General features: G+C 41.7%; 1 protein-coding gene across 1 annotated transcript; it reads left to right on the top strand.

Annotated features, from left to right (window-relative positions):
* Positions 1-1,183: 1,183 nt before the first annotated feature.
* fam110d (family with sequence similarity 110 member D) lies at positions 1,184-18,362 on the top strand. Its single transcript, XM_079641310.1, has 2 exons — positions 1,184-1,301; positions 14,557-18,362. The coding sequence occupies exon 2, from the start codon at positions 15,275-15,277 to the stop codon at positions 16,595-16,597; it is 1,323 nt and encodes a 440-aa protein (XP_079497436.1). The 5' UTR covers positions 1,184-1,301; positions 14,557-15,274; the 3' UTR covers positions 16,598-18,362.
* Positions 18,363-22,132: the final 3,770 nt, after the last annotated feature.

Genomic DNA, 22,132 nt, shown 5'->3' on the forward strand with positions numbered 1-22,132 from the left:
TCTGGTGTTTAGATCTGACAACAACATCAAAGGTATAAAGCTGCTGTGATCTGTGGTAGTTGTGGGGCAATTAAGTCTGCTAAGATGATGTGTGAAGTGCAGAGTTACGATTAATTAATCAACAAAGTGAGAACAATCTGATTAAGAACAATGACCCAATCAATTGAATCCAGGTTTAGTCAACAAAGTAATCTTTAGATCAATCAATCAATCAATCAATCTGCATTAATGAAGATACTTTAGAAATACTCAGTAGGTAACTTACGTATTTAGTCACAAATCATGAATTAAATTAAACAATAATCTTTTTGAAACTTTGTCTTGTGTGCCATTTAGCCTGAACCTTGGCATGCTGACATTAGCATTAAGCTAAGCCTCAACAAAGCTACTAGCAAGACTCTATCCCGGGCTTGTTTTCAGTGGTATTGTTTCGGTAGGCCACTATCAGGCATACTGCAATTAAGTTGATAATAAACATATTTTAGCTTCAGGCATTCTCATATTCTTTCCAAAAAATAAGGCATAGGCCAAAAATTGCTGTAGGCTAGTCACAGCAGCAGTATGAACAAATCATATACAAGAATCATGCAAAAAAACAAATGTCACAAGTACTAACATGAAGTAAAAAGTATTCCTAATTAGTTGAAGTTTATAGCAGTCATGGATTTTTTTAAGACTTTCAAACATAAACAATTTCTTTATAATTTCTATAGATAACTATTAACATCAACTATGTGACTTTAAACAGTAGCTCTAGCCAACTTCATTAGGCTAATTCTTTTAGGCTATACTTTAAGCTACATGTCACTTGGTTTAATGAAACTTTCACCACTAATATCACTATCACTAACTACTGTTTAGGTTATTGAAAGCTAATAAAGGCTGCTTGCAGGATTTTTGTATTTTATGGTCTTTTTGGGCGATTTCACCTGTTGTAAGTCCCTCTTGATTAAAGGTCAGCTAACTGAAATGTTATGTAATGATACTATAATAATGTTTAGGAAACCAGATGACTTATTATGATGTTATATTTGACACTGTCCTCTGCCCCCTAGGCCACAGCCCCCCCTCAGCTCCGTGCAGGATGCTTAGGAGTCAGTTTACATACAGCCTAATACCCCCCCCCCCCCCCCCCTCCACCCCACCCCCTCTCCTGCAGGGACTCCCTCTTTACGCGCCGCGCAGCGTGCCGTCAGAGAGCCAGCAGGGACCGCAGAGCGCACAGCCGTCTGTCACAGAGCACCTCCGCTTCATTACGGGATTTCAAAGACAACAAGAGTGGATAAACTTAAGCGAACAAGGTGAGAAAACATTTTTAATGGTTCCGTTATAAGTCGATGTGTGAGTCTAGGTTATTTTGTCAAGTTTTCCGGGTACCGATCAGGTACATTCAGATAGAGTTGATTCATGCGATCTGTGTGATAATGTGTGTCAGTTTCCCTTCGTTCAGCCCTCAATATGATACAAATATATAATAGCTTTTATCAGTGAAAGATTGGCAATTGATCGCGTCCTCACTGAACCTTACGGCACAGCCGCAATGAAAAATAACCAACAGCCTGGTAACTGAAAATGACCCAACACTGCTGCTGTGGCAATGAGTGTGGCACTCACTGGCGATTCTTGTGTTTATAAAACCGCTGTATATTATTTTTTACACGTTTAATCCTAGATCTTATTTACCTAAAAAGTGTGCCTTTTAAAAATATACTACAACATCACTTTTAGTTTGCCTTCTTAGTCATGCCTGAGATCTTTATGGTGTGTTTATGGCCGGTGCCCTCTAAAACAAATCCTCATTGGCAGTAGCCTGTATCTGTGATTGATGGCAGGCTCTTGTAGCCATAAACAACACACCAGGTTTATGGATGGACCCAAAAAAATGTTTTCAAGAAGTTGACAAGTGCAGCAATTCATCATCCGCCATGTAAAACTATATGTGGACTGCCTGGTTTAACTCAGCCTTGAAGCCCAGTCAGTAATAGGTGCATGGTATGGAGAGAGGACTGGCCACTGTGCTCTGATTAAAGTAGATACAGTTGACCTGGGCCAGCAGGTTTATCCCATCTTAACTTTACGCTAAATATTTACATCTGGATGAAATCATGGCACAAATGAGGCTCTGGCTTCCAGACGTCTAATCATGGAAGAAACGTTTTGCAATGTTAAATTAAAGGAGCATTTTTCCTACCTCCAATCAGTGTATTTGTGATAAATGCATGCCACGTTTTGTAGTAGGAAAAACAATATAAGCCTAAGACAGTGTTACCTGAGAACTTAAGGAACAAAAGTCAGTCGGGGGATCATTATGCAACCCACCCACCAACTGAATAGACTGTAAAGACGGTCTCCTCCATGGTGACAATCACATGCCCTCGGGGTCAACTCCACCTTGACCCACCTCCAATCCTCCCTCCTCCTCCTCCCTGATGTGTTTCATGCAGTTCAGATCGGTGTGGGGTCAGAAGCATAAACAGCTTAGGATCCAGACTAAACAGACCGCACATGTCCTGTAAACACGTTCACCCTGAGATTCATAGGTGTGCACATCTCGGTTGGCATGTGGGCAGCAGCAGGAGGTTTAATTCATGCTTTTTGATGCAGATCATGAATTGGCAGGGATGAAGCTTTACTTTCCTGAGGCAGAGGTGCTCTTTTATTTCCCTGCTTAGGACAAAGCAGTGTCAGAAAATGAAATAACTGACAACAATGTTTCAAGTTTCAAGTTTCAAGGCTTTATTTTCATTTGCACATTAGCTATTGGCCTAGTGTAGAAATGAAAAACTCCTCCAACAGTGCAATGTAGGACATAGAACAAATGAAACAGATAAAATAGTGCAAGAGAATGTTTTGAGATGTGCATTAAGTAGCTGAAATGTCTCTTTGGCTCAGCACTTTAAGGAGTCTATTTCGTCTGAAAAGATAAACTTACATAAGATTGTTTATTTCATAGAAGGGAGTGCTTACCCTTAAGGCACTTGTAAAATGTAATGCATGACGTTCAATGAGTTACTCGAAGGTAGATTCATGCCCATTAACTTTGTACCTTTCCATGATGCAACTTTCTTTTTGTTGAAAGTTGAAAGCCCAAAAATCTGACCCAGCTTGCCTGAAAGCTACTGTGAGTCATGGATCATAAACACCCAGAGCCAGCATCAATCCTTCATATTGCACTTGTTTAAACGTAGGATACAAACATCTCTCAAACTGAATTCCTACCGGCAAAATTACTGTGTGGAGCGGTCGTAAACAGTAGCCCCCCCCCCCCCCCCCCTTCTTTTTCTCTCCCGAATCATGTGGCAATGCGCTAATTTTGCAGCTGTAATTCGGTGTGTTTGATGCTGATCCCAGCGGAGCAGACGAGAATACTTCCTCCCCTCGCAGAGCGGAGCGCCCGGGGGCACGGAGCTGCTCGCTACAGTCTGCGTCTGGGGTGTTGACAGGAGGCCTGACATCATTAATATGACTAAATGAAATGTAATTAAGGTCTTTGCAGTGGAGGTTCTAGACCAATTTGACTGGGGGGGGGGGGGGGGGCACTCCTAGCATGAGCGGTGACATTATAGATGATGATGGTGCAAAGCCTGGAGAATTATGAGACTTTTTGAAACACTAAACTTATTCATGAATATTCATGCGCCCAACACAGTGGTTGTCTAAGGAGAAGCCACCATATCATTGACCTGTGCATGATCTAGCACAGGTCAATGATATGGGAGTTTCGTAGGAGATATAAAAGCACACCAGGGCTTATCTTAGTCTTTTGTTTTCCAACAAAACAAAGCAGTTTTGAGTCTCAATACGTGTATAATCTGATCGGTCTAAGCCACATCAATTCTGACTTCGGAAACGAGCGGAAGCCGCGCGATATTTCATGGTTTTAGTTCACAATGGGCCACTCATGTGTTTCTTATCACTTCAGTTCAGCTGTACCGCACTCACATTCAAGGCATCGTTTTGCTTTCCTGCAGTCTTAAAAACATCACATTTTAAGAGCACGGATGTCAACATGTTTTATCTTTAATCCCCTTTTTGTTGCATGGTTACGTGTAAAGACCCTCAAGTTATGACGAGAAGCTCCAGTTTCTAATTAGTGAAGAAAACGTACCCTGCTAATGACATCATCATCCCCCCCCCCCTGGCGCTATGTATGTGTGTGTTGCTGAACGGCAGCTGGTTTAAGACATTTGAGGATCACAACAGTGTGAGACTTCAAACACTCACACAACCGTGAGGCTTATAATTTAGCTTTATTGCTACTCATGGCCTTGTTTGGGCCATTGTAGAGACTCTCCCTGAGAACTTCCTTTCTGACCGTTTTCAGGAAGCACAGTTTTGAAAAGAGGAAGAACTTTTCGATAAAAGTCACGGCTTCTCAGTTACATCCATCAACAAAACAGCAGAGAGACATGTTGTGGTAAAGTAATACCTTCTCCTCAAAGGGATTGGTGGCTGAAACAAGAAGTAAGGCCTACATTTTCTGTAGGTACAAAGCTAGTATTTCTCCTGTTTTGTAAACACCCGAGTGTGGAATCATTGAAGTTATAATTTGATGAGCAAAGACATATTTTAAAAACTGGTTGTAGCTTTTTGGATTGAAACCCTTCCTTGTTGGCTTATCTCTTTAAAGATTTATGATGCTGCACTCAAGAAATGCCTTTGAAATCCTTTTAATGCGCTGGCAGAAATGAAAATGTGCACCAAATGTTCCTATCTAACTTCAGTCCCCTGTGATTGGGCGACAGCTGTGAGAGCAGCCCTTCTCTCCGATTGCTCTCACATCCCCGTAATTGTTCACAGTCTCTGTAGCTCTGCCACATCCCATCACACTCAGCCGCGCTGGTGTCTGCTCACCCATGAGGAAGATGACACAGGCCCGGACAATCCCTCCGACGCGTTGGGGGGGGGGGATTCGATGCAGCTCCACAAACTCTTCCGGCTCCCCCAGATGTTTTCTGATTCTGACAGGAGACGAGGAAGGGAGGACGGGAAGAGGGATGAACGGCAGGGTCTCTTTTGGGAGGCACTCTGGGGGGATGTTTGCCGAGAAGCAGGTCGGTGGATGGGTAATGAGACAGGACAGCTGGCAGGTTCAGGGGAGGGTAACAGCTAAGCGTAGATGGCAGTGAGGAAAAACAAAAGAGCTCAACTGAGGGTCTTTGTGTGAGAGAGAGAGAGAAGCTTTTGTTGTTGTTGGAAAGTTTGGGAGAAATGATGCTGGATTCAGGTGTTGTTTTGAGATGGTTGCAAGAGATTGTATTTAGAGTTAAGGCCCTGAATACCTTTTTGATTCGTCAAAGTGCGATGGGGCATCAACATCAAATATTTGGGCCAATGTTTTGTTTATTTTACACGAGATAATTCTGTATTGACGAACTGTGTGTTTTCCTTTCTATTCTCCTTTGCATGAAGTATACAGGACTCACTTGGAAAAAGATGACAATTATTTATTTCATTCTACACCAAACAGAATATAGCAACTGTTTTGAATTTAGGCTTTGTGGGGTTGTGTTATAGCATTGTTAATTAAATGTGCTCAACAAGCAGATAAGATATATATATATGAACTAAAGGGTTATTCCCCAAGCTTTGACTTTGAGTGTATGTTATTTAGTCATTAACATGTAACATTGTTAAAGAGGAATACTTCAACTTAAACGTTTTTAGAGGCTTTAATAGCATACTTTACTGTAATGCTAGCTAAAATATATGCCCTACTTTCGATTAAACGAAAGTATGTGCCTCAAAAACCAGCATTTAATCTAGCAGCCTGCATGTTCCTGTTTGTTTTGTTTGATAGTTTGTGTGGGGCACTTTATTTAATCAGGAAATGAACTAAATGAACCTGATCAAACAGTGTTCAGCTGTGTAGAAAGCGAATCAATGCTGGCACATTTGAAGTGGTAGAGAGTGTGTAGTGACTCAGTGGGGGGGGGGGGGTAGACGGGGGGGGGGTGGGGGGGGGGGGAGACACTACAGTCACAGACGACCCAGTATTTGGGGACACAGCACAGCTGGAGCAGCTTTAAGCTCCAACCAACCCCAAACAGCCCTGTCACACTGCTCACAAGTCAGTGCTAACCTTTACTGCTAACATCAGCAACATGTGCTAGGAACAATTCTGCAAATGTTGTGTGAATGTCCTTTTTGCAGCCTGGTGTGTCTGTGTGAAAAGAGGGTGGAGTTACACAGATGTTACTTTTTTGTTGTCGCTCTGTGAGTTCTGTATTTCTTTTCAAGTGTCACCCAACCTTATCTCTGGTGTCCAGCTTGTCATTCATCTTTCTAAAACTTAAGTAGTAGTGGTTTCACTCAACGCAAATGCAGGTACACAGGTGTGTGATCTAACACCACTCACCATGTTGTGACATTTTAGTTGCTCTTTGCCAACAGCTACCATCCAGTGAAGCATCTTTCCTCACTTTGTTGAAGCAGACGTGTGCCTGGCAGAGTGAAAAATTTGCCGGCTTGTTGAAATAAAACATCTGGCATCTAGCCACACAGTGCTGTCTTTCAGAGCATTCTCACCATCTGAGAGCTTAATGAGGGAGCGCACTGTGGGAACAGGCCTTAATAATTTAAGACTCTAGGAGATTGAGGGATGTGCCCAGATTTCTGCCTATGCACTGAGCTGTAAACACTGTATAAACAACCTCAGGACAGGCTTTTTCAGGGGAGATCTGTGTGTGTTACCCTGAGTTGCAAAGTGCATTCCCAGTCCATCGCTGCTCTGCACACACTCAGTATACTGTAGGTCACAGCGGTTCACACTGCTGGTCACATAAAGCGGGCTGGCATGTGGAGGGAGCAGCAGCAGTGGTCTTAATTTACTAATAAACAATGCTGTCCAGAGACAAGACTTTGATATGATTTAGCCCAGATTTGGACACTCTGTGTACACTCTCTCCTGCTCACACTCTCTCTTACTGTCTACTCCCACACAAACATCCACATGACAAACTGCACACCTTGGTTGCTCTATATGTAACCTAAAACAACTATTTGCATTAGTTTTGTGTTTTATCAAGCCCAGGGAACCATGCTATAGTATGTGCCCTAGTGGCCAGAGATGGAACTGCAGGTCAGGTAACATGCAGAGTTTCAGAAAGGATTTTGATATATACATCTAAAAGAAACCTACCTCCATATTTTCTCTTTTAAGTAAAGTTTTAAAAAGCCGCACTGACCTGTAGGCTACTACTGTAAAATGAACATCAATATTGCTTATTTCATCTGACTGACAATCACCAATAGCCTTTAAAACATTTGAGATGACAGCATTTTTGGGACTTTGTCTTTAAAAAAAGTTTTTTAATGTATTCTTTTAACAGAAAATTCTGTCTATAAAGTAAGCTCAATTAAATAGTTATTTTCCCATAATTCATGTGTGCGGGAAGTCAGGGAGACTCAATAAGAAGAGACACTAATGTACATTATGGGCATCTAAGTGGTAGAAAGAAACTTTGTTGACACATTCTTTCAGTGAGTAGCTCTCATTAGAATGGATAAGATGCTATTTTAGGACACCTTTCTTTAGATCCATGCCCCACAGATGAGTGATAATATATACTTTTTTGAGGATCCATGTATACGTAAGTGCACAAGTTCAACCCTGAATAGTTCACTCATCGCCAGTGAGGTATCGCAGCCGGGCTTAACATTCCTGCTCTGGGAGGCTGGTTCAGGTGTCTCTGTGTTACAAGGAGGATTATTAGGTTTCCTGGCACATTGCACCTGGTGTAGACATCATGTGAGTGACTTCTACACCACTTAGTCAAGCTGTTAGCTGAAATTGGAATTACATTCTAATGATTCTCCTAATTCTCATTACTAAAACTAATTTTCAGTTTTCAAATCAGACTTTCAAAGACTAAGTTTGAGTGCTGTTATTATCTTAAAAACTGTATAGCTAAAAAGTAAATATTGACTCATAACATTTTATAGGTCAGAGCGGTTTAATTATCAATAGTGCCGGCACTTTTCCTGGACCCTTGTTTGAGAAAGGAACTTGCCCAGTCTGTTGATAAAAGCGAGGAATAAATGCGAACATGTTATCTCAGCAGACGCTATCTGTGTTAGCACTGCACGGGCGTCACAGTGTTGATAAAGTCCTGACCTACAGTAAAAGGGCTGCTTTAGGTTGAATCTGTCTGAGCCACTAAAATCTCATTGTTAAAGTACTTAACTCTGATTAGTGGAATACAGCCAACTAACAATTGCTTTCACTTTTGATTAAGCTTCGGATCAATCTTTACTTCATTTTGTTATAAAATGCTCTTTTTCTCACTGATTATTAACCAGCTTGCAAGGCAGTTGGCTAATAATTAGCTTTTTTACAAGCTACTTATGTGTGGAAGTTATCTCCACTTGATTTATTGTACAATTTTGCCTTTTGAAGATGTTTGTGTTTTCACTTCTTTATTTATACTTCCAACAACTAGACATTATTTTGTATAGGTTTTGGTTGATTTTACAATACGTGAATAGACTTAGCTGATCATTAGCAAGACTTGCTAATTAGCCTGACTTACTTGTCTGCATACTGACTCATTAACTCTTATACTTTGAGGGGGGGTTTTTTATGAGTAGAAGGAGACCTCTTCATATTTCTTTGTTCTTGGTCTTTTCTATCATCTTTAACTCATATTGACGTGTTCAAAGACACAGAGCATGTTCCTCAGAGGGTCATATCTTATCACTTTCCTTTCAAAGTCTGCGCCGGCCTCAGCTGTCTCTGGGCTGATTTGTTTTGAATGACAAAAGAGCCGCAGCAGCGAGTTAAGAGCCTATCTTATCCATTTGACGGTTTGGGAGGAGGCTTATTCAGGGAGGGGGTCCCCTAAGTCGTCCCAGGTGGCCCTCTGCTGTGGAGCCAGCCCCTAGGTAGCATCTCACCGTAGATCAAGCGGCTAATGCAGCTCAAGGCCTCACAATGTTGATAGGATTTACAACTGGCCTTTCCAGGGACAGAAGCCTATGTCCTGTGGCTCGGTCTCTTACACTTTATTGTCACCATGTTGTTATTTGTCCCTTTCGCCTTTCGACTAATGAGCCAGGTCAAGACCTATCTGTAGTCCTAGAGGAGGACCATTGTTGTGCCCCTGTAATAATGCAAAAGAAAGGCCGGTATGTCCTTTTGTTTGGCTAATAGATGAAGACACCTCTTCTTCTTTGTCCTGCCCCATAACAGACTTCTTGAGGTCCGTGGTGTTGGTTAATGACCGAACAGGATAGAGTCATACATCGTGGCTCATTAGTGAGCTTTATGTTCTCACTGTAGAGAATCAATGTGCACAGATGCTTCACCGTGACATAAAAAAGACTTGGTTAACGTTTGAACATTCAGACATTTCAGCCCATTGCTGATCATTACTCTGTGTCATCATTAGGAGCAGGGCCAGATGTTAGTGTTAAGAAAGTGAGATTTTCAGGAGGGAAGAAAGGAAACGCGTTAAATGCGGCCAGTTGGCTCTGTCGGCAGCAGATGCCTCTCATCTGTCCAAAGATTCATTTGACAGGTAAGCATGCTTCATTTATTCCCAAGCACTTTAAAGGTGGTCCTTGTGAATTTATGAACCTCGTATCTCCTGTTTATCACGCTGAATACATCATTCACTCCGGGACCTCCTTTAACCTTCTAATCCGACGCCAGCTGTTTTTCCTTTTTTAAATGCTAAACCAGATAAAGATATTTTTCGGTGGGCTTTCTTGAAGCAAACAAACACTTCCTGCATTTCTTTGGTCTTCTTTCTGCGGCAAAGCTTTACATCAGAGAAAATAAGCAGAGCTGTATTTTTTTACACTGTCGATAATCGATAACACAATGTAAACATGCTGCTTTGTGTTCTCAAGGGCTCAAATATAGAACACTTACAATGCCGTTAATTAAAAGGGAAATTGAAGTACACTCCCTTGACAGGTCTCGGTCAGGGTATGTCCGAGGGTCTTGATGTAGCATGGCACAAAACATCTGTTTCCTCTTTAGCTGCATGGGGGCGCCGGGCTAAGCCTCCCCTGCAGGCTTCACAGGGAGGACACTGAGAGGCGGGAAGGGATAGAGAGCAGACAGACAGGCGTTTTAATTAAGGAACAGAGGGATGGATGGTGAAGGAGAGCTGAATTGGTGATCCTGCAGTCTGTTATGATCAAGATGTTGTAGATTTCCTCAGACATTTCACTTGTTTGTATATATTTTTATTCACATAGGCTTCATCTGTAACTATCCAGCTTGTCATGTTGTGCAATCTATTAAGTGTTATGTTCAATGGACTGACCTTAAGCTCCACCAAGGCTCACATAGAGCAGTATTATACATATTTAGTTGTAAATGGAGCAGAGTGCTTGTTGACTCTTTGAACAGCCTAAAAACATATTATCCCAAAATCAGATTTGGGTGGAGGGGACTGTTTCTGATGTGTGGCCGAAAATTCATGTAGAAAGAGGTGAGAAGGTATCCGTTGCACTTCTTATTTTAGCTGTTGCACGTGTTTCACAGCTACCGAGCGAAAACAAATTAACAACAAAAAATAATAAGACCAATAAGATTAGACCACTAGTTCCAAAAAGTTTGGATGTATGAACCTTTATAGGTAAACAATGCCTATACACCTGACAACTTGTCATATTTAGCTCAAGTTTCTAAACTGTGAACAGATTAACCAAAATGTGTGTTTTACTTTTTTGGATTGTTTCATTTTGAATAGAGTCCAAAATAGGTTCAGTCCTTTTTTGGTTATTTCACATTAGGGTGAAAAATAGGTAATAACCGTGACAATATATGATCAAAACCAATTCTCCTGAATAAAACATCTTGTTTGGCAAAAGCTTTTGAAGATTGCACTCAGACACAGAGGGAGTAAATAGAGCAGCAGGAGAGAGACAGGAAGAGAGTGATGGGGCAGGGGGGAAATGAGAGGGTACCGAGGCCCTGTGGCACATAGTGGAGATGTGGAGGGATGATGAGGGGGAAGGAGGGCAGGGGAAATGAAAGACCCAAGGTGAGGTAGCATAAGGACGGGGAAGGTGGGGGGTTGTTCACTATAGAGATGAGAAAGAAGGGGAAGGGTTTAGAGGTTAATGACAACCTACAGAGAGAGATGAATGAGGTCGCGTAACACGAGGAAGATTTTACAGCCATCTCACGCTTTTCACAAACCTAGAGATCACAGGAGAAGGTGCTGGGTACTAATCTGGCTCATTACAGTCAATGGAGCTAATGGGGGCTGTTGTTCTCAAGTGGTTCACTCCGTGTGTGTGTGTGTGTGTGTGTGTGTGTGTGTGTGTGTGTGTGTGTGTGTGTGTGTGTGTGTGTGTGTGTGTGTGTGTGTGTGTGTGTGTGTGTGTGTGTGTGTGTGTGTGTGTGTGTCAGTGTGTGTGTGTGTGTGTGTGTGTGTCAGTGTGTGTGTCAGTGTGTGTGTGTGTGTGTGTGTGTGTGTGTGTGTGTGTGTGTGTGTGTGTGTGTGTGTGTGTGTGTGTGTGTGTGTGTGTGTGTGTGTGTGTGTGTGTGTGTGTGTGTGTGTGTGTGTGTGTGTGTGTGTGTGTGTGTGTGTGTGTGTGTGTGTGTGTGTGTGTGTGTGTTTGTGTAAGCCTAACTTTTCATCATGAACATTTTTTCTTCCCCCTTTAATTTATTAATTTATGTTTAGAAGAATCCTTAGTCATTTTCTATATTCAGGACCATTTCTGGTTAAGATATTGTTATTGAAAAAACATCACTGTGACTCAGATTTAGTCATATGGTGTCCGAGATAACACTTGGAGCAAGAGATAACCTCTGAAAGCGGCTGGCTCCCTTCAGGCTTGTAATGTCAGATTCAATGAGTTCACACAATCATTCAGAGTTAAACCAAGATCAGAAGAAGGACAAACATTGGCCATATTGTTGAGGACTGTACAGATTATCAGTTGCTGTAGTCGTATAAATTACCCCCATACCCCTCAATAAAAGCCAACATCAGGAATACTGACTTCCTATGGCAATAACCTTCTTTAATGCTTCAGTAGCATATCCTGCACCTTTTTCATGTTAAACACAGATGTTGAACAGATTGTTCCGGAAGAAAGGTGTCTAATAAATACCCCAAAAACCCTGACCATACACCGTAACCTCCAGCCCCACTTCCTCCTCATTTTCTGCCTATTTTTCTTGTTTCATGTTCTTTTACCCTTCCACACCTGTTACTTGACTTTTTTCCCGGAACTCTACCTAAACAATGGCTGACTTTCCTGAAATCTGTCTGTCTGACATCTGGAAAAAAACAACTATTTGGCTGTTGCCCGCCCCCCCCCCGCCACCCCCCCTTCCTCAGTGGTTTATAGTGGCATGACATTTGACATGCTCAAGCTTCTCTGCGAGGGTGTGCAGACTAAAGGAGGTCGAGTTACGTGAACGTGAAATGTCCCCTTCTTATGTGTCAATAGTATTTAAGTATTTAGTAGCATTAGACAAAAGAGTAATGCCATAGTTAAGAAGTTGTGTTTTAAATTGTGTATATCTTCAATTGCAGCTATCTAATGGGCTTCATTCAAATGAAAGTGAAATATTTAATGCAAAAGAATAATTTTCATAACCTTATGTCCCTAAATTCACTGCTGGTATTTAGGGTATTCAGATGTTTTTGAGTTAGGTTACTCTGGTTTATAACAAATATGCAAAACCCTTTTAAACCAGGTCTTTAATTTGTTATTGTCCTTGTTAGTCCTAAACGTATTTCCAAAAACTAGAGAATCTGATATTTGTTTTCCTTTGAGATACCAACATGTTTACCCCCTTGGTTTGCTTTGTTCAGGTCACTTTGTTTTAATTGAATGTCAGTGCGCTACCGTGCAGTCGGTCATGTTGTCTTAAGTTTGAATGTACGTCATGACCTTTGTTGAATGTTATTCTGCCATTTACTATATCATAGTGCTTTAAGACGGTAAACCAAGGGTTAAGTGGTGTTTGCTTGTGCTTGGTGCTATCAGTGGGGTCATATGGTTTGTCTTAAATCATGAGACATGGATCCTTTTTCCTGCCAGAGGAGGTGGTTCATTGTTTTAGCCCATGTGAAGGAACAGTTAAAATAGCATTTTATAACCCTTGAAGCAGACCTGAGGGAACAATAAGCACAACACCCTCCTGTTGTCTAGCACAGCACACAGATTTTGAAGGGAAGTGAATAAAAAACACGCTCCACTTGGTATATATAACATCTTTAAGCTCGAGAGATGTGTTCTCTGTCTTCACACTTTCTTCACAACATGCTGCTTCTTTCGTAGAGATGAATAAGATGCAGAATAAGACAACGGTTATATATTGCCTTTTTAATCCATAGGGAAGTCCTTTTTTGCCTTGTGCTGACCGACATACACATGCTCTTAAGCTCAGGTGCAAAACTAGAGCAGCAGATATACCCATGACCACATGCACATACATGCACACATACATAGACACATGATAAGTGGGCAGGGTTGTTTTCATGCTATAAATACTCCTTGGGTAGAGCCTTTCCCATTATAGACACGTGCAACCTACTCTCCAAATCCTCATATAGCTTGACAACTTTAAAATATATAAAACCTCTCTCTTCACAGAACACATAAATATATAATGGGGCAGTGCATTATGTCATTCATTATGTTTGTTTTAAAGTGTCATGTAACCTCTTTTAGTGGCTTGTTAATATGAAAGAAAGCTGTTTAACTGTGACTGTGAACGTGTTATTAGCTCAGAAGGGTATTGGTCTAATTAAGCAACACTTTGAGATGTTTAATGGCAACAAACTCAGTGTAGTTTTTAACACAGATGTTTATTTACATTTTGTCGGCATTCAGCTAAACCTACCTGTCAAAAGACTGTTATTTTTAAAGGGATTTTCCCCCTTGAGTTTCTTATCCTGGTATGTAAGAGCAATGGCTTTGACAGACAGAAGAACTGTTGCCAAGAAAAAGTCATTCAATGAAAAACATTATTTTAAAACTGCTGTTAATTAAAACTACAAAATAATAATAAAATCTCCCTCTGCTTGCCAAGTTTTCACAACGATTAATCATTTGGGATGTTGTGTTTGATGCCTTTTCTTTTGGCCTACTGGACATTGTTAAATTCATTCATCTTTCATCCAAAATATACTGAATGTGGCAATGCTGTCTGGACAATGGACATCTATCATTACAAGAATAAAAGGACAGATTTGAATGAGTGACAAAAGATAAAGAAATGCGTGCGTAGGAAACATTACCCACATATGCTTGTTAATTCATAATTGTGATAAAGGAAAAACTATTCTAACTTCTAAAATGTTTAATTATGTCAACATAGCCTTTAGTTGAACCCTTAGCTCTTTACTCATGTTTAGGAGTGTCAGCTTCTATTAGCATTGTATTTAATATGTAATCAGTGCTTACACATGTCAGCTCTGTTTCGGTCATGTAACTCCCTCCAGCTTTAAATACGCACAATATGAGCTGAGCTTTAGGGACCACTGTTCTGCCTGCCATCTGGTCTCTGTCGCTTGCCCTGGAGGATAACATTTCAAAACTAAAAACCCACTCTTTCTTTCTCTGTGTGTCCCCTAGGAGTCCACACAGGTGAAGCGAGGACAAGGACGAGATCTGCATCTGCCCCATCTGTCCATCAACGACCCAAGTGCCTCGGTGCCGGCCACCCTCAGGTCACCTCAACCACGACGGGCGCCAAACAACAAAAGTCTTGACCCGGCAACCCTCAGACAACCTGCACAAAGCAAATATTTGAAGCCATTATATCTAATTTCTCCAGGCAGCCGTCACTGAAACAGCAAAGGGTGTTGTTAGGAGACAGAAGGAGAGAAGAAAAAGTGGGGGAGGAAAGAATAACCCTTTCAAAGTGCACCCTGCTTGCTATTTCTGCTGCGTTGTGGGTTGGGAGCGTCTCATTTGGGAGTGATCTTGGCTGACAAAAAAAGGCCTTCCCTGTGCCCTGCCTGCATATCCAAATGCCTGTATAAATACTGGATAGAGATATCAATTTGTGTGGTTTCGGACATTGCCCAACAAAGACACTGTCAGCTATCTATAGAAAACGTAGGAGTCTGTGGTCTCCTGAATTGCAACACATCTTTTACCTCTCAAAGTTGGTTCGAGAGCGGTGAGAACAGGAATGAGAGCTACCACTGTGTTCTGCATCTAGAAACCTTTGCAGAATCTCTAGACTTGAACCTTCATAGGGCCAACAACTGCTCTCTGAGGGACACCAGAAGCTGTCAGTCATTTGTGGGCTGCAGTTTTGATGTCTTTCCCAGCTCAGTAAATAAACATGAAGCCCCTAACGCCAATTGGATCCCCCTCCCCTCTGAGGCTCCTGAACAAGGGTCCAGACTACCTGCGCAGGACGATAGATGGTGGAGGATATGGACGCTCAATCAGCGCTGTGGAGAGGCTTGAGGCGGACAAAGCCAAATATGTTAAGAGCCAGCAGGTGATAAATACCAAACAGGAGCCAGTGCTGGTGCCATGCGCTACTCCACCACCGCAACCCCGGCGAGCTTTATCCACCCCCGGCAGCCTGACGCCTCGTCTCACCCCACGCTGTTCATCAAACACCCCCTTCTCTACACTCTCTGGCTCCTTCACCTCAAGAGACGAGAATGAAAATGACGACTCCAGGAAGGAGAACAGACGGACTTCTGTTGACATCGAGGCGCATAACCGGAGCAATGTGAACAATGTTTTGCCTCCCAACCCCAGGACTCCGGGCATCAACTTGGTAGCGCCCCACAGTGCCCCTGTACTCAGAAGAAGCAACGGCAAACGCATGCTGAGGCCGGACTCCCTCCTCATGTACAGGCAGAAGAAAGAGTGCAAGAGCCCCGAAGGTGCGGCAGTTGTAGAGAACATTAACAGTGAAGTGAAGGGATACAGTTTTGTCCGTCGCCTCTTCCAGGGCTCCATGAGGGAGAAGAGTAGCGGAGGTGATGGCAAGATCCAGAAGATGGTGATTGGTGAAGAGAAAGCGCCATCACGGGATGGAGATTCCCGCATGTCTTGGACCAATGACAAAGACAATACTGACGGAGGACCGGGGAGCAGGAGGTCGAGTAAAACTGACCACGATCGCAGCCCAGGGTCGATCCCCAGCCCTGGGTTTAGCTCTTTGCTTGAACAGACTAATAATGGATTTACAAACGGTACCAGTGATGGTATCAACACTGACAACCACTCAAGTGACCATGATGATGAGAACGACCCATGGAAGCGGGCGTCACCCCCACCAACACCCAGAAAGCAGTTTGGGTCCGACCTGCGCTGCTCAGTAGCGTTGTCAGATCAGGAGAATTTCTTTGACTTTTGCGGGCTGGATTTGGACATGATAGATCGTCTGGGCCGTGAGAACTTCCTCTCCGGGGCCAGCTCCATAGACACACTCTCGCTGGCCCTCCGCAGCGTGGTAGGGGACGGCTGTGGCGGCTCGGAGCCCAGCGAGTTCTCGCAGCACTCAGGAGACGGGCTGTTTCAGGAGGAGCTGGCTGAGCAGCTTCCCAACGGCGTGTCAATCATTGAGAGGAATGCTCGTGTCATCAAGTGGCTTTACGGGTGTAAGAACGCTGCTCGAGAGGGACCCAAAGAGTCTACTGTGTAATATAGGCACAAGGAACCATGTGTGGTGGAGTGCTGGTGTCTGAAGGGTTTCCTCTAACAAGAACTTCTTTTTGATTTAACCGTTAAGCATCCTCACCCAAAGAGAAGGAGCTGTGCAGAAATGTGCTGCTAAGATGCATCACAAACTACAAGTGAAGCATTAAGTCATAACATAGAGTTAGCACTCCAAGGCACACATTAACCTTTGGTCCCTTGCTCTTCCTGACTCCAAAGACACTGTTTCTTCAAACAACTGCAACAACTGCTATTAGTTATCGCAGAGCAAATTGATATATTGTATTTATAGATCTTATGGATGTGTGGGTGTAGAAAGACCTTACTGGTGTATGAAACCAAATGTCTCCGTGTGTGTGGAGTGGACCTCGCTGTCCTCTCAATTTGTAGCTTCTTTTCAGTTACAGACCAAACTGAACAGGCCCCTGTGGCCCTCACAAGGCACATAAGTGTATGTTTGTCGTGACACACTGGACAGTTTAGTGTCCTTGGCACACACACACTCACTTAATGACTAGATTAAAATGGAAAACCACTAAGCTATGTTTTAACTAAAACTGGAAAACTGTTGTGTGAGTGTGAAGTGAACCATGAGTACCTCATTTGGATCTGTCCCAGTCTACATGTAGATTGTGTGTTGCTTCTTTTTTTTTACTCCCTAAACGCAGGCGTTGGAACAAACATGCAAAGGACCCCTGTGGGGTTGTTAATGCACTGAACTGGACAGACAGAGGAAATAAAGAAGATATAGCTTTGACCCTCCACAGAGATTCATCTCATATAACGTTAAACACTGAGCTCGATTCGTGGAAGACAAGAATCAATTTGTGACCTGTCATTTTCATAATTTTCACCTTGATTTTAATCTCTAAAGAGGGTTGATTCTCACGTGTTATTAACACTGTCCAATAATCAGTTGTGACACACTCATTGATTACCACAGCTCATGTTTCATGTCTATTGAGTGAGTACTGTGAGCTACATGGTTGCGAGAACATCAGGGAAATATTCCTGTAAGAGCAAAACTGGACTTTTGTAAGCAAATATAAGCACAATTTTAAACTCACTAGATATAAGTAGAATAAATGAAGAAGAATTCATGAAAATGATCTATTCACCTCTAAAAGTAAAGTAGCTAAAGTTGTCAAAGCCTGCCTTCAAAATATTTTAGTGTCACTTTTACCATCTGGCAGTTTACAGACGTTAACCTTCCCATCTGGCTCAGTCAGTGCCCATCAAAACAAGAAGGGGAGGCAGACGCCCTCCTTCCTCTGATAAGCACAGATCCTACCTCACTTCATCCATCCTTCAGTGACTTTCACTTTATCTCCATGAAAGGTAATTTCCATTGCGTGGCCCGGATGCCACAGAAATATAAACATGGGGTCTGCGAAGGTATGCAAAGGTTAAAGTGAGAGGCGTTTGGGTTGAGAATGACTGAACTAAAGGGCAGAATATTTTTGTATGTGATCAATTAACACCATTAGTTGCAGCTTTGTTTATGTTTCATTTCCTGTATTCAACATCAGCATGGCACACTCCTGAAATCCCTCCAACCCAGATTTTTTTGTTTCATATTTCCCTGTTAAAAAACATTTGGTTGCATGTTACAAAATACAAAATGGCTCCGTGAAACTCTGAATCTCTTTTTTTTATTTGACATAAATATATATATATATATGAGAGAGATTTGGTTTTATTCCAAAGACGTTTGTGTATATGATGTACACAGCAAATAAACACAAAGAATGAAATAATTGTGTCAAGGTCATTTGTTTTGGGTCGTCTTTTTTGTGCTCTTAATAATCAACATTTGAATTATAGCAAAAGGTTTTCCTAGATAATGTATTTCAAACATTCGTAGATATTCAATATATGGGAAACGAATCCTGCAACATTTAAAAGAATACTCATTAGATCACAGAAGTCAATATAAATTTTTTTTAAAAATAAGCTGTGACTTCTCTAATCGTCTTGGAGGTTAATGGTCGACTGATTCTTGCTTTGACTCTTTGTTGCCGCCCTCCACCACATCACGTCTCATTTTTCACATTATCTCAAGTGGCTAGGCGCTAATCGTTTTAGCATTCCCTGCATGGTCTTGCTCTTGAGTGAGTTGGAACAGGTCGTGTTTGTAAAGGCGTCCTCAGTGTGGCCTGATGCTGTGTCTACACCGTCTGATGGCGACCCTCCAGCCGCCTGCAGACTCCTCCTGATGCTCTTTATCTCATATCTCCCTGTTAGGCCTGAGTCATCTGTTGTTTGCACATGCACCAGCTCTCAATGTTTTCAAATCTCAAGGGGAAGTCAGATCTAAAAGTGTTTTTTTATCTTATGCTTAGAGGTCAACCCAGTCTCAGAACTTGAATCCTTAAGGGAAACTCCATTAACTCGTTTGGTCAATCCATTTATTATTAGTGAGCAGGGAAAGCAGCCATGACACTAGCCTAGCCAAAATATAGTAACAGCTTTTGACATCCCAATAAAAGAAACACGATATAACCTACATAGTTATTTGTGTACAAACAAAACAAATAGGCTATAATGTGTTAATTGGTGAGCCTTAGGGCCCTTTATCACCTACTTTTTTTGTTTGAACTGCAAGACTTTTCAAAGTTGGGAAATCTCCCCTGGACCAAACAGCTTTACCTTGTCTGGACAAATAACAGGACATCGTTGCTGATCAGTGTAATGTTATAAGAGTAAGAAACTCCTTTTAGGAATATCTAAATGGGTAGCAAGTGCGTGGTTTAGAAATAAGAAGCTACAGACAGCTGCTTAGCTTAGTCCAAAAGTAACTAAATCTATTTGCCACTTTTTCAAAGCTCACGAAAGAAGTCAAAGAAATAGTCAAAATCTTCTAAATATATATAATATAAACATGTATCAAAGTCAAAACTGTTCCTTAAAAGAAACTTAAAGCTTTTTCTTTACTCCTCGTGCCTAACGATTACAAACCCTGCTGAAAAAACCAGCATAGACCAGCTTAAGATGGTTGCTGGTTTTAGCTGGTTTTAGCTGGTGTTAGGCTGGTTTAGTTGGTTTACCAGGCTGAACAAGCTGGCCAGGCTGGTATTGCTGGTTCAAGACCAGCCTGGCCAGCTACATCAGCATAGCCCAGCATGGATGTCATGCTGGTCTATGCTGGTTTTAGCTGGTAGTTAAGCTGGTCTATGCTGGTGAAGCTGGTATTTATGCTGGTCTACCAGCAGTCTTGTGAAACTGAAACAGACAGACAGACAGAGAGGGCGCGACACGGGTGAACGGCGAGACGGCAGTGGTTGAAACAAAGCGGTATAAAACATGGTTTTGAACGGTACGTCCACATGGTTCCGTTGCGTGCTTCAACGGAGACGCTTCCCATTCACTTTGAATGGGGTGACGTCAAGCTTTGCCGAACTGCATTGTGGTTCCGTCACGTCGCTTTGCCTCCGTTGCTCGCTTCGAAAGTTGAGAAAAGTTCAACTTTTAAAGCGTCAACGGAAGCGCCATTGGTACGTCCACACGGTTCCGTCGCGTTGAAGCTTGCCAGTGGGCATATCTGGCACGCGACCAACAACCAATCACATTAATCTCCCGCCCCGACACACAAGCACGCGGTTTGATTGGCTAGCGCTTGTACTGGCATATGATTTGATTGGCTGGCGCTTCCGTCGAAACTATGCATTTGCAATCTTTTTTATTCCAATTACAATAATCTTTTTGTTATAATTGTAAAACACATCTTAACATCCATCAGCGATCAATAAAACAAATCATCCAACACAAAATAGAAGAAATCTGGACCTGTTCTATATCTTTTTACACAACAGCATCTATTGGGACTGCACATTGATGTCATCAAGAGCCATTGAGTCTAGTCGGCCTCTTAGAATGTTTATCATTCCTTTGTCTCTTATAAAAAAAAATTGTTTTGTAGGTTTTCCTAGATAATGTATTTCAAACATTCTTAGATATTCAATATATGGGAAACAAATCCTGCAACATTTAAAACAATACTCATTAGATAACAGAAGTCAATATAAAAACATTTAAAAAATAAGCTGTGACTTCTCTAATGGTCTTGGAGGTTAATGGTCGACTGATTCTTGCCATGACTCTTCACCTGATCAAGAACTTGTGAATCTTGAGGCAGAAAAGATGAAAACACCTGTTCAAAGTTCCAGTTTCCTGAACATGGAACCATGCCTATATGAGACTCTGTTCCACATGTCTTCAGTCAGCTCTGGACCCAATGACTCTGTTCCACATGTCTTCAGTCAGTTCTGGACCTTATGACTCAGACACTAGTTCTACCAAGGCTTATTAGAGGTAAGAGTGGTAGGAGAGGAATGGAGTTATCTTTGTATTTAGGCTGCAAGTCGACGAAGGTGATCAAATGCTGATGCTAATAATGATCCGATTAATTGGATATTGATTGTCTGCCAATACCGAATCCTGATCCGATTCGTCTATTTCCCAGATGATACAGCTGCACCGTGTACACTAGCTTTATTGTTTTTTGACATTGTAATTCACCATAAGCAATTGTTGACTGTAACGTCTATGCCAACCAACTGTAATTTGTAATGTATTTTACCGTACTTTAACGGCCAAGTTCTGGCAACCACAGCAGCCCAAATGTCAACGTAAATGTCAAGTTTTCTTATGTATTCTTATATCTGTACATTTCTTTTCAGTTTGCTTCAAGAAGTGGCTTCAACAGACAGAAGTGCAGGCCAGATTGGGAAAGGCTGGACGCTACACAACGGGAAACATTATGGACATGAACAAGGAAAAACATAGTGTTACTGTTTTTGTTACCATTTAAATATTGAATTCTATGTATTGCTTTTATTTTAAATCAAATGCACCTGTTTTAGATCATATATGTTGATGTATTGATTTGCAGGTTGGTTGCTATTTGTATAATTATTGTATTGTTACTGTGTATTTTATTATATTAACTAGCTATTTATTGCTATTTATTAAATTAAAATACTGTTATGAACACTGGTAGATACCAGAATACATGACACAATGAATCTCTGTAATATATTTATGTTCTCTGGTTTAAATAATCATACCAGTATTTAAACAATGTATGCTGGTCACCTGGAATCCTGGTAAGCTCCCAGCTATTATTAAACATAAACTGGTGATAGGTGGATGCTGGTGACCAGGTGGTTTTTTGCTGGCTAGGATGGCTGGTTTGGATGGTTTAGCTGGTGCTAAAGTGTCCAAAACCCCTCTAAACCAGCCAACCATTCCAGCCTAATATCTACTGGCTGGCAGCTAAATTGGTCTAAGCTTGTTTTTTCAGCAGGGAAATGTCTCCACATTACAAAACAATCACCATGTGTGTCGTTTGGTTACGAGTTAATGTGTTATTTATTCTCCATGGAGCAGTTCAAGGGTTTCATTAGCTTTTCAGCTGGGTTAGAAACTTAAAATGCATATTGTAAAAATAATATGATTTCTGCTGCAGGAAGTACTTTCCCTTTAAATGAACCCAAAAGGGTTTAAGGACATTTAAGGATAC

This window comes from Notothenia rossii (assembly GCF_949606895.1).
Source record: "Notothenia rossii genome assembly, chromosome: 7".
NCBI lineage: Eukaryota > Metazoa > Chordata > Actinopteri > Perciformes > Nototheniidae > Notothenia > Notothenia rossii.

What these genes read in the sequence shown, in the direction of transcription:
- fam110d (XM_079641310.1), top strand. Translation starts at nt 15,275, where the DNA reads ATGAAGCCCCTAACGCCAATTGGATCCCCCTCCCCTCTGAGGCTCCTG.